Source organism: Equus quagga, chromosome 7 (genome assembly GCF_021613505.1).
Source record: "Equus quagga isolate Etosha38 chromosome 7, UCLA_HA_Equagga_1.0, whole genome shotgun sequence".
In the NCBI taxonomy this organism is placed as follows: domain Eukaryota; kingdom Metazoa; phylum Chordata; class Mammalia; order Perissodactyla; family Equidae; genus Equus; species Equus quagga.
Window position 1 is genome coordinate 1,410,043 of NC_060273.1, and position 12,931 is coordinate 1,422,973.

The 12,931-nt window shown below is 51.0% G+C and overlaps 2 protein-coding genes across 4 annotated transcripts in view; one reads left to right on the plus strand and one right to left on the minus strand.

The window, feature by feature from the left end:
• Nucleotides 1-9,395, plus strand: part of TMEM204 (transmembrane protein 204) — a 21,699-nt gene extending 12,304 nt beyond the window's left edge. The window contains exons 3-4 of one of the 2 annotated variants that reach the window (XR_006889303.1): nt 7,519-7,878; nt 8,572-9,395. Coding sequence is in view for 1 of the 2 variants with exons in the window: in XM_046665720.1 (XP_046521676.1) it covers nt 7,519-7,763 (245 nt within the window). In the remaining variant the exon portion in view is untranslated. Of the gene's footprint in view, nt 1-7,518; nt 8,266-8,571 lie in introns of those variants that run through there. The other variant, XM_046665720.1, reaches the window with a different exon arrangement.
• The window catches only part of IFT140 (intraflagellar transport 140), an 89,903-nt gene that overhangs the window by 34,596 nt on the left and 42,376 nt on the right, over nt 1-12,931 (minus strand). For both annotated transcript variants that reach the window (XM_046665716.1, XM_046665715.1), the window contains exon 18: nt 10,528-10,727. In XM_046665716.1, the coding sequence (XP_046521672.1) occupies nt 10,528-10,727 (200 nt within the window). The remainder of the gene's footprint in view (nt 1-10,527; nt 10,728-12,931) is intronic.

Genomic DNA, 12,931 nt, shown 5'->3' on the forward strand with positions numbered 1-12,931 from the left:
ATTAGCTTTGACCATAAGTACCCCTCACCTTGCATCTTTGCATAAGTTTTAGTCGAGCTTCTGCGTTAGTCATTTGAGTGACCCTGGACCTTTCTCAGACTTACAGTTTTTCTTAAATTACACAAACCACAACACAATGATGAGTTAAAGTACAAATGTAGAGGCATTTCTGCAGGAGTTGGCAGTGTCATGTTTTATTCTGGACTGAGTTCATAACGGCACTGCGCTCTCCTTGGGAACATTCTCCAATGGTTTTTCATCTCCTTTTACGGAAGCTGAGCAGCAGGCCCGAGCCCTCGTGCTCTGCTCCCAAATAAGAAAACTTGCACTCGTCTGTTTCTGGCCACTTGCATCTTGAGTTCTGTAACTTGGCACTTGGGAGAATTCAGCCATCTGCAGAGTGAGTCTGCCCCTGCACACACGTCCTGCAGCTGACGGACATGTCTTCCCTAAGACCACTTCTGGTGCCAGGCTCTGGGCTGTCCTCTATCTCCTGGCTCAGCAGGTCCCCTCCTCGTGATGCAAAGCCTCTCACGTTCAAGCAGGACGACTTTGAGAGAGGAGTTTACTGTGGAACCTGGTCAAAGCCGCTGAACGCCTCACACAGCTTCATGTCTGCTGGCTCCCTCTCTCCACTTCTGGAAATCTTGATTTTTTTCTTATGAAGGTGATACCTATAAACACACTAAGGGCAACTATCCTGTGCCCTGAATGCTGATCTCATCAGTCCTCAAAGGTCCGTCGGGCTGATAAAGGTAACTGTCTTGGCATCTCATCAGCTGGTGGCATGTGAGGTTTCCTTAGACTCGAGGACCTTCTTATGAGAATATACAATTTTTTTGCTTGGTCTAGAGAATTTGCTTTTCTGTCCTTTGTACCTACTTCCCAAGCACCAGTCTCCATCCCAACCACACTCCCATTTCTTCCTTCTTCCATTTCCTCTGTGCTGCTCAGTGCTGGGACATCACACAGCACTTCGGAGCTTCAGCTCCCCTGGAAGCATACGATCCTATTGATCGTATCGTCCTTAGCTTGTCCTTTCCCAGAATCTCTGCCTTAGGGAGGAACATTTGCATCACCATCATTTTATTGCTCACAAATGGAAAATCCCAACCACAGCCGTGCCTTGTGTCGGTCCATTCATGAGTTTGCTCTGTAAATACTCTTTTCGAGGCTGTCACACTAAGATCTCAGTCACAGGCACCTACTTTGCAAGTCCTGCTGTCACACAATGCTGAGGCAGGGTGCTGTGTGAAGAGCTCAGGGTTCAGCCCCTTGGTCTTTCCACTTATGCCACCTGCATGTGCTTGACAGTCATTCAAAAGGAAGGCCCTGTGACAGACACCGAAGCCCTAGGAAGCAGGCAGGAAGGAAGAGAGAGGGAAGGGGCGCTCTGCAGGCTGAGCTGTGAATCACACGCCTGCGGCAGCCAGCTCACAGGAAGGGCCTGTTTGCTTTGGAAATATGAATTCATGAGGATGAAATCGATCCATGTGCAGAACTCAGTGTGTTTGCTAAAACTCGTCCTTAGCTTTGTTTCTGGACGAACATTAACATCACTGAAAATCTTGGGAGAAAAGTCTTTGGGGACAACTCTGAGGAGAAAGGGGGTCTCAACAGTAGGTTGTGACAGAGACAGAAAACCTGAGGAGTAAGGCCGGCTGCAGCCCGGCTCTACTTGCTCCACCTCGCTCCTCTCCCCCAGCTAGAGGACTTGGTGAAAGGAAAGGGCTCATCTGAGTTCAGAGGGATGTCTACGTACGGCGATGGTCTGACATCAAGGCTGAGGCTGTTGGCATGCAGTGAGGCCATGTGGCCACATGAGCCCCTGCCTTTCTGTGTCTTGATGGCTTTTTACTGCTGAGATGTGGCACCCACGCAAGACCCCTGAGTTCCACGTGTCTGTTCAGAATATACCGCCCCGCGGACCCCGGGCCGGGCTGGATGACTGCCAATCGCTAGAGCCTTGTGGATGCTCCCCAGCAGCAGCGCTGGGCGACGGCGGAGGCCACATGTCCCTGGGCCAGCCCCATGACATGCATCGCATGGTTCAGGCTCTTCCTGTGGCTCAGCACCTGTGTCCACGGTTCTAGTAGCTTCTTTGTATCCTCCAGGAGACGGTTTTTCTAAATGTATTCTTTTAATGTTAGGGAAACAAACTGTTTCTCTGACTACATATATTCTAAGTTGAAAAAGCCACATGAGGTGCAGCCTGTGGATTATGCCAGCTAGAGCAGTGAAACATACCCAAAACCACGCTTGAAGCCAGCCAGCCACGCCACTTACTGCTGGGCATTAAGCACGTTCTCAAGACAAACAACGAAAGAGGCAGAGACTCGGCTTGTTCATTTCTCTTTGTAAAAAGTCCCTCTGTGAGACTGCGTTTATACCTGATCCATCATCTCTATCACTTTTCCCACCTGTGTTTTCAGGATGTAGGTGGCTATGCCCGGGTTGTTTGTGCATATGTGAATTTATACTTCTTCAATCAATTATTCACACCCCCGAGTGTTCTTTCATCTTGTGATACAAAAAAATAGCATTCTTTTTTTTCCCTTTTTCTCCCCAAAGCTCCCTGGTACATAGTTGTGTATTTTTAGTTGTGGGTCCTTCTAGTTGTGGCATGTGGGATGCTGCCTCAGCATGGCCTGATGAGCGGTGTCATGGCTGCACACAGGATCCGAACCTGTGAAACCCTGGGCCACCGAACTCAACCACTCGGCCACGGGGCCGGCCCCTAAAGTAGCATTCTTGATTGGAAGCAGTTGCACACTCTGAAACCTGAGTCTGTGCATGCTGCAGGCAATACAGCCAGCAGGCAATACAGCCAATCGTAGGGAGGAAGTAATAAACAGATTGAAATGGCAACAAAATAACAGCCTACTCTATTTTCAAAAACATACAGTACTGATCTTAAGAAAATAAGTAACAATACAGTTAAGTAACCCTGTGATGCATGCAGAGGGCAGTCTCCGGCGACCTGCCCTGTGACGGGGCCCCCTGCCACTCAGGGCTGGGATGGCATGTTGGCACTGCCCAGGGGTTGGGAAGCCTGCGGCTGCTCTGCCTAAACACCGTGGACTGGTTCCATAAATTAATATTTTCCCTCCTTGGAGTTCAGAGTGATCTCTCCACACGTGGAGTCTCCTGATGTCAAAGGCCCAGACCAACGCCGCCCTCCAGGAGGGTTTGCCCAGCCCATGTCCCGCTCCCTGGCACAGCACCTCCTCCTCACTCTCACACCATTCGTCCTGAATGCCTCTATCACTTGGCACACCAAATTGAGGGGATTAACCTCATCTTCATTTCCCCAAGAACAACACCAGTTCCCAAGGACAGACCAACCCTGCCTCAGCCCCTGGAGTGGGCCATGCCCAGCATGGTTCCCAGCACAAGTGGAGTAGGCACTGGTCTGCTGAACATGTGCACACGTGACTACTGCACATGGGTGGTTTGGGAATCAACGTGCCCTTCTGCTAACTTTGTAAGGCAGCAGCACAGCAGCACCAGCTCCAGGCTGAGCGGCATCTACTCAGTCATGGCTAACGGGGTCCTCTCCCTCTGACGGTTGTGGTCACTCAACAGCTTAGAGGACTTGAGTGTGGAAGCCATTATGCATCACGTCTCCTTTCCCAGGGTTCACATTGCCTTCTATTCTGCATTATGGGATCTATTTGGATTTGTCTCAAATAATTCACTCAACAAGTAATTATTGGGCAACTCTCTGGGAGGCCAAGATCAATGGGTGGGCCATACTCCAGCTACAGGGACAACAGCTGGAGGAGGCTGACTCAGGACCCGGCCCTCTGAGCTGAGCGCTGAAGGAGCAGGGACAGGAGGACAGGACAGGAGGCAGTCCCCCTCCCCAGGGCTGAGGAAGCACAGGGACAGCAGCACCCGGAAAGGCCTGGAGAGGGTGCAACCTGGCATCTCAGAGGAGCGAAGCGGGACCAGTGTGGCCGTAGTGGGATGGAGACGGGGCAGCCAGTGGCAGGGGAGGAGAGGCCAGGCCAGGCCAGGCCGAGGTGTGCTGTCTGCAGTGCGTCCTAGGGCAGCAGATGTTGTGGGGGCATGCTGAGTGCGGAGACACGGCGTGAGTCTTACAAAGATGACGGTGCAGCTGTGGGAGAGGGCTGAAGGGTGTCAAATGCATTAATGTCCCCTACAAGGCCAAGAGCATGACCAGGAAATGTGCAAATGTGGAGGCCTGTTGCTAGCATCATGATGACCTTTGGGAAGTTCTTGTTAATTGGAGAATTTAGTTAGCTGCATTTCGAAAACATTCTCAACATCTTATTGTGACTATACATTCAAAGGACTCAATGAAACACACATGTGCTACTGAAGACCAAAGGAGATGAACACTGAGAAGTCCCCGCGCCCCTCCCTGCTGCGCCCTGGCGCCCCCGGGGGAACTGCTGTCCTGTGCTTGAGTCAGCTGCCTGCTGGTTTTCTTTATACTTTCATTTCCTCCCCAAGTTTTCCTAAAAGGCGTCCTGATGGCTGAGCCTAGTGGAACCGTGCACAGAGGAGCAGTCCTGTGTGTTCCTGGCCACTCCGCCTCGGGCACCACCATTGCAGGGCTCGCCCTGTGTGGTGCTGCCCATGCATCCTAGCACCTGTCCGCAGCTCACCATCTCCAGTGGACATACATTTCGGGTGCTGCTGATTTGCGGCCATGGCTGTGTTTCCCATGATGGGCGAGGGTTTCACTTGGCTGCAATCCTGGAGCAGAACCGCAGGTCCCAGGGCAGCACGGCACTGTCCCAAGTGGCTGTGCTCAGTGAGCTCCATCTCAGGGCAGGTGGGTCCCCTCTGCCTCGTGCCTAGGACCACACTTGGTGCTTTCTCCTTTTCTAATTCTGGCCAGTCTGATGAATGAGTGCATTTTAGTCCTTTCCAGTTTGGGGTCACCTCTTTCAATCCAGTTCTCATAATTCACAAGTCTCCACTAAAATGTCTTGCAGTGAAATTCAAGGTCCTCTCTTTATTCATCAGTGACGTAAACACCGCCCCCCACCAGGTCAACTGACTGAGCTGTGCCCTGGAGACTGTGGGAAGGCCTAATTCTTTCACACTGTTCCACTTTGATGAATGATGCTGTGGAATTGGAACCAAAGCCACATAACAGATTTTGAAAACGTTCCTGTAACACACACAAACTGAAAGGAAGCTTAGTAAAAGGGAGAAAATAGGCTTCAACCACGGCAGAGGGTGGGCATCTGTATCCCTCCTTGGGGCAGGCACCTGACGCCAACCAGTTGCTGCTGTTTGGGTAAATTCCTTCTAGCTGTGATGGTCTTCCATACCGCGCCGGCTGGCATGTCTCCCCCATCCAAAGGCGCCCATTGGCCCTGCTGTCCTTTCTCCTCCTCTCAGACCCATGCTGGCATCCTTATGCACTCCCCCTATGTTCCTGTCCTGTCCCCATCCTTCAGGGTCTTGCTGAACAAGGCATAACAAGCTCCTTTGGTTGGCAAAAATTGCCCAAAGATGTAGTAAAAACGAAGGAAGCGACATAAAAAGTATTTTCATTTTCATCACAGGCTCTAATTCCTTTCCCTATTAACACAAAACTCAGTGCCACAACATTGTGAGCAGAGGATGCACTCTGCACTGGGAGAGAGAAATGCCAGAATTTTCTTTTTGTCAGTATATGTGCATGACAGAGTTAGTTATTTTTAACAGAAAGGAAGTATCCAGAAGCTTTCCATGTATAAAAAGCTCCACAAAGTACTGCAGAGAATTAACATAGAGATTCGTCACCATCATCATTGTTTAAGACACGACCGAGGCACATACTGTGTAATTCACATTTTCTGGGAGGTATTGTGATGATGAGACCATAATGCTTATGTTTTTAGAAACTCAAGCCTGACCCCACCCCCGGCACTGATTTCTAACAGTTACTAGAACCATTATCTGGCACGCTGCTGCCCTTTGCTCTGGGGCCACACTGGGTCATGCATGATCTGGTTTCCTGAGGAAAGCAGGGGAGGCTGTGGGGAGTGGAGGGACCAGCGTGAACAGACGTACGGATGTCACAGTGCAGGGCTGGCAAAGGGACCACAGTGGGCAGCTTGGCCTGCTTGGAGCCCAGGGCAGGAGATGTGGACGGGTCCGAGAGGCCAGGGAGTTCCATCTGAGCCGTTCTGGGTTGTGGAGAGCCTTTGTCCTCATTGGGTATTTTGAGTTCCAAGAAACAGACTCAGCCAGGTCAACACAGCAGAGGGTGGGGTGCTGGGGGGGAAAGACGGGGCTCCTGCTGCCCAGGCCTCTGCTTCTGCCCAGCTCTCCTCATTCTTGCTAGCCACGGCCCCCACTGGACCCCACAGCTCCTTTCAGCTTTGTCTGCTCATCCAGCCCCTCCCAGCCAAGGGGTCTGACGGTGTTGGGGGACGAGGAGGGACGTGGCAGCAGGACGGTGGTGGCATCTCCTTCTCCGTCCCAGCAGTTGAGGTTTCCAGACGAGATCCAGAAGGGAACACCACCAAACATCAGCGCCCTGTTATCCTGGTCGACAGATCCTGGGCATGAAATCCTGGTTTTCGTATTATAGGAACTAATAAAATCTAGTCTCTGCAGCTCCTTACAGATAAAACCATAAAAGTAATGAGGCCGTGGTACTAACTACTCACTGAACGTGAACAAGCGTGCTCCCGGAGGTCAGGCAGGGCTCTGCCCAGTCCTAGCATGGCCCCTCTCCTTCCCTGCTGTCAGACTTGGGAGAGAGAAGAGAAGGGTAGAGAGGGAAAATAAGCAAGAGATGGGGGTGTGCAGTGAGACGGAAATTCCAGAACCAGATGCATCTGCTCAGAAGTGAGAGGAGAAACCAAACACGCCCGCGGGAGACCTGGACATGTCTCCAGTCTAGGCTTCTGCCCCCTCCCTAAGGGTGCAGCCCTAGGCTGTCTTGAGTTTTGAAAGAAAATCTCTATTTCCTCTAGAAGCAAATGCTAAGAATAAGAAAATTCCTTAGAACAGGAATTCAGAGTAAGTTAAATACCAGTCTGCTTGTTTCCAGTAAGATTTTAAAAATTTCTGTGTTTACTTTCACCTCGAACAATTTAAGTGTTTATAAAGTCAGAGCGGCCCTGCCACAGTTACTACTGGGTTTGTTTGGAGGTGAGGGGAAGTGAGTGTCAGCGCCACCTCCGTGCAAAGGGGAACTAAGAAAATGGCCTGACACCTGGCAGGTCACAGAAGAGCAAACCAGGACCACACTGGTTTCTTACAGGGCCCCCTAGAAATTATTCCATGCCAGGACTGAGTGAACACACAACACCCCTCCACGGCCACCAGACCCAAAGGTCAGGAAACCCACAGAGGCCCAACGAGATGCAGCTCAACGCTGAAGCAACAGTACCACGAACTGGGCTCGTGGCCCACTGGGGAGCACTGAGGGGGCAGGGAAGGAAACAGATGCTGTGTTTGTGCCTGGTCCCCACGTCACAGGTTTCCACAGGCCCTTTCCTGGCTCCCAGTAAGGCTTTCTGAACACTTCTCTTCTGTCTGCAGGTTTTGTCCTGGTCATCGGGCTGGTGACGTTCTACAGAATCGGCCCATATACCAACCTGTCCTGGTCTTGCTACCTGAACATTGGTGCCTGCCTTCTGGCCACTCTGGCAGCTGCCATGCTCATCTGGAACATTCTTCACAGGAGAGAGGACTGCATGGGGCCCCGGGTGATTGTCATCAGCCGCTCACTGACTGCGCGGTTTCGCCGTGGGCTGGACAATGACTATGTGGAGTCACCGTGCTGAGCGTCCCTGGGGAGAGGCCTGCTCAGGACTTTATCCATATAAGGGAACAGTCTAGAAACCGAGGGACTGCGGTGATCTGTTTGGTTTCCTATATATAAATATGTACAATACACAGGTATGTTTATTGTGTTATATATAAATATATTACATGATCATATATCGTCTGTGCCACCCTCCTTCTGACACACCCACAACTCGGCTTCACACTCTCGCCCATCCCGAGGATGAGACGAGCACCGGAGACGCGCGCAGGAGGCGGGGCCGCCTTGCTCTGCACCTTGGTCTGGGATTAATTTATTCTGCATCTGCTGAGAGGGGTGTCCCTGGTCACATTTACTTTGGTAAAGTGGAGGACCTGAGAAGATTTCTTGAACTGTCCATGTTCTTGCTCGGGAGACTCAGAGTTATAACCAGATGGTTACAGCTTTGTGACAGGGTCGTGTTAGCAACGTCCGTTTGCTCCCCATTATTTTCTAAGTTAAAATAAAATGCAAACCTCTTACCACTGTCTAAAACTTGTGTTTTATCCCTCTACACTACCACATGGGTGACAAGAATTGGGTCCATTTTACTGTCACTTTTGTGGGCGGGCAGCAGGAGAAGGGTTGAAGCAGTCTGAAGAGCTGGCGGGAGCACAGCTGGGGGCACTCATGCGGTTTCGCGCTTCCACTCACTGAGCCTCCAAGTCCACATTCCTGCACACTCTGGACTGGGGCTGCCTGACAGCAGATCCACAGTTGGGGGAGCAAGAGGGAGAAAGTCTATTTGTTTAAAAAAAATTCAGAGAGACTGGTTTATTTTCTCCTAGAAAAATCTTTAACCTATCTTCAGCAAATGCTTGGTGGGCCACAGAAGGCCTTCAGGATACTGCACTGATGCCACACACCCTGGGCCTGAACCCGTAAGAAGTGGGTAAGCCGTAACCCCTAGGCTGAACAGAAAACACCCGAGAGCTGCATCCCAAGCTTCAAACTGGACCATGCCCTCATGGACCCAGGACTGGGGACCACCTGACCACATCTCCAAGGACAGTCCGCGAAGCACCAGGCCCAGACGCTTCCCATGTGCTGCATTGCTTGACCCACGCCACCTGGAGGCGGGAGTCACTCTCGTCACCCTCCAGCCCAGCAAACTGACACTGGGAGTGGGTGGCACAGCCAGGGTCAGACCCGGGGCCACTTGGCTGCCTCCCCCACACCAGACTGACTCTGCTAAGGAACATTTAGCTTTGTGGCTTTCAACCTTTCAGAGAATGTGAGGTGGCCAGCCTGGAATTTGAAGCCTGTATCACCCCAGAAATTTGTCTTCTGTCAGAACAAATGGTGGATTGAGGTCAGTGCTTTAAAAAACAGAAAGTGATGGAGAATGATTCAGAAGCATCTATGGCCTTACCATCTCCAACAGACTCAGCACACACAGTGCAGAGATAACCAGATTCCCGTCCCGCAGCCAGCACACTCATGGAACATTTAGGTCGGACCTTCCTCCCACTGAGCTTCTTTCTTACATTGGATTTTCCCAATCATATGCTAAAAATAATTGTTTTTTGAAAGAATGATGGAATATTTAAGATGTACAATTTTAATAAAATTATGTATATGACTACATATGTACATTAAAGTTTTAAAGCTGGCCATGTGGTCAGTCAGTCTGTGATGGGGTTTACACGAAAAGAGGCGCGGTCAGAGAGAGCTGGGCTGCACCATCAAGTGCTCGGCTTCCCATCTCAAGCTAGGAGTCCTCCTGTCCACGGGGCCAGTGAGGGAAAGGCCCTTCCAACGGGAACAAGGTTTGGCTGTGCTGTTTCAGAAATAACACAACAGACTAGGGGTCACGTGCTATCTTGAAAGGTGCTTCTATGTTACAGACACCATCACCGCACATGAGGGCCTTGTTCCAGGCAACTTAATCTCCATGTTGCTCTTTCCACTCTGCTCTCATTCTTCAATACTTTTTCTACTCTTCGGAGATTGAAATCTGATGAATGCTCTTGGGAAGAACTGCTGAATTCTCTCAGGACAGAGAAGCCACTTGTAGACAGCCCTTGACTGAAATGCTTTTTTTTTTTTTTAAGATTTTATTTATTTCCTTCTTCTCTCCAAGGCCCCCAGTACATAGTTGTGTATTTTTAGTTGTGGGTCCTTCCAGTTGTGGCACGTGGGATGCCACCCCAGCATGGCTTGATAAGCGGTGCCGTGTCAGTGCCCAGGATCCGAACCAGCGAAACCCTGGGCTGCTGCAGCGGAGTACGCGAACCCAATCACTTGGCCACGGGGCCGGCCCCTGAAATCTTCTTTTAGAGCAATTTTAATTGTGTTTTCACTATACTGTTTTGAATGTTTATTATCCAAACTTTTTCTGTTTGGTAGCAGTTATTCCCAGAAAGACAGGTATTCCAAATATTTAGCAACTGCACAACTTTTGACTAGCAAGTGTCCAGAACACTTTTAAAATAAATCAAAACAACTAAATAACACCCCAAGAGGCTCCACCACTGCAGAGGCTGAGAGCTGAGCTCATCTGCTCCCCATGCCCAGCTGTGCTGCAGCAAAACAAACCTGCTGTGCATACAATGTGCCAGGTGCGTCCTGGCATCTGCAGGTGTAACAACGTTGCATTGAGTGAAAAGACTGTGAAACACACCATAATGTAGTCACAGAAGAGTTAATGATTCGTAGAATCCCATTTTGTAGGAGAAGAGAGACACAAAGAAATCTAAGAGGCGTGCACATCCCTTTGAGACCTCAGGGAACAAAATTCTCACCTTTTGATGAGCTTGATGGATCTGAAAGCTTCGTCCATGTCTCCGACGGTGACGAAGAAGCTGAAGTTGAGCACGGCGTCCCGAGTGGGCTTGTCACAGTCCTCCAGCCCCACGAAGTCTCGCAGGGGTCTCCTGCCCACCAGCTGGGGGATGCGGTGGTACCCTGAATCCACCTGGTCCTCTCTGTCTGCTTCTCCTGGCTGAGGGACAAAAGGTACTGCTTATTCGTCAATTCACATAAAGCTAATGCCTACACTAAGTCTCTTCCTTGAAACGTGTATCAGCAATGGGGGTCCCTCTGCAGACAGACATGGATATTCAGCAACAGGCCCTGCTCAGTGCAAGGAGAGTCTGTAATCATTCCAAGTCATCAGAGCTGTGGCTCTGGTTTCAGACAGCAGATGAATGAGGTGGTCTGTGCAGGAGCCTGTCTTTCAGGCTCTAAGGCACTAATGTCAACATTTCAACAGTTAAAAATGGCTATGAAAATTCCCACCTCCCAGGTTTGTTTTGTAAAGTAGAGTCTTTACTGTCTAGTCAGACACATGTACATATGCACAAAGTCTTAAAATTAAGTAAGCCCAGCATGATTCAGGCAGAACTTTCCAAAGCGAGCACCTGGATCAGTGGTGTGCCGTCCCCTGCACCGGTGCTTCTCAGAAGGGCCGTCAGCTGGTGCAGGGCTCCCCAGACAGACGCGAGCAGAGGAAGAGCACCCTAGGCTCCCAGCACGAGTGCGATTTTATAGCGTGGGCCGGCCTCCTGAGGCCTTTTGATACCTGGCACCTTGAGATACAAGCTCCTGAGGGGGCGACACCCTCATCATCCTCAAATGTCAGATCCCTTCCTCCCTGTTGGGTGCTGCTCTCTGCTCACATGCCCCACCGCTCTCCTCTGGGCTGGAGCCCACACCCACCACCCTCTGTGCTTTGCATCATCTTCTTTCCCTCTGCAGCTTCATTTCTCCAATGCACACGCTCCCCTGTGTAAAGGCGGGTCGTGATCCACCCTCCTTGGACCCAGCTCCCCCAGCAAGTCACCGGTCTTGTATCTGCTGGTCCTCGGTGACTTCTTCGAGGCTAGCTTCCACCCCTTGCCCCCAGCTGAGGCCCCAGCAGCTCTTCCATCTCACTGCTCCTTCTGAAGTTCACCTGCGGTCCCCAACTTCAGAGGGCACTTGACTTGGGCCTTGAAACACTGCTAGGATTTGTGAGACACAGCTGTGGATGGTGAGACCCTTCCACGCACAGAGCAGAGCATAAACAAAGGCCCTGCGGCAGCCCATGTCCAGGGCAGCTTAAATTAAGGGGTGGGGGCCGTGTGTAGGTTGGGTCACACCAGGCAGGAGGCCGAGTGTGCAGAGTTTGGACTGACTTGGCGTTGAGTGGGAAACCTTCAGAAAATGTGCACACACAAAATCGACTGGGGGAGTTGCTGCCTGTTGTCTTAACAAAGCACAGGGCAGAGGCCTGACCTCCGTCAGCCTTGCTGTGGATGTGATAGCGAGTTCTAATCAGAACGCTGCACGCTGTGAGCACTCTCGGGAAGTCTCACAGAAACAAGGCACCCGTGGGTTGTGCTTCACCATGCCACCTGCCCCACTCACTCGCCTCCGCTCTCGGTTTGGATCCTTGTCACAGCTCTGTGAGGGAGGGACTGAGCTACCTGCCCCCATCACACGCAGGAGCTGGGGACCCAGGGCAGTCTGACTGTCATCCACACCCTCGAGTGTGAGGACAGGGAACCTCTGGGACGCTGGGCCGAGGGACCTGAATACAGGTCAGTAATCTGAAGAAGGGCAGCTTTTAAAGAAACACAACATTTTATGGCTAGAGGTCAAATTAATAAGATTTCCCATATTACAAATGCAGGTAAAGGAACTATTTCCTGCACCACAGACATTGGGTGACAGACAGTTCACCATCCGTGGAGCCAGGACAAGAACTCTGCTGAGCGACGTGCGCCTGCCGCTCTAGTAAAGACAGCTGACACAGGCTCAGGCTCCCGACCAACCTGGCCAAAGCGGCTCTGCAAGCAGGTTCAGAGTCAGTGCCCCGAAGGCGACGGGTGCTAAGGGGGGAGCCGTACTTGCCATGTCATTTCACACGCCTCCTCTCCGGGACAACCACAAGAGGGGGTGCAGAGGGAGACGAGGGAGAGAGAGAAGGAAAGGACGCACAAACGTGCATGAGAAACCTAAGTCCAGGACGTGAAAATCACGGGGGAAACTCAACAGAAAGAATTTAAAGGCTCTTTCACAACTTTTTGAGTTCTCAAATCAAAGAGAAATGAAAATGCATAAGGAGCACTAAATAAGAATGAGATTAAAAAAAAAATGTCAGTCTTGTGGTACAAATCCATTTAAAATGAGGGAATTATTCTATGGGCATCGACAGAGCTCCGG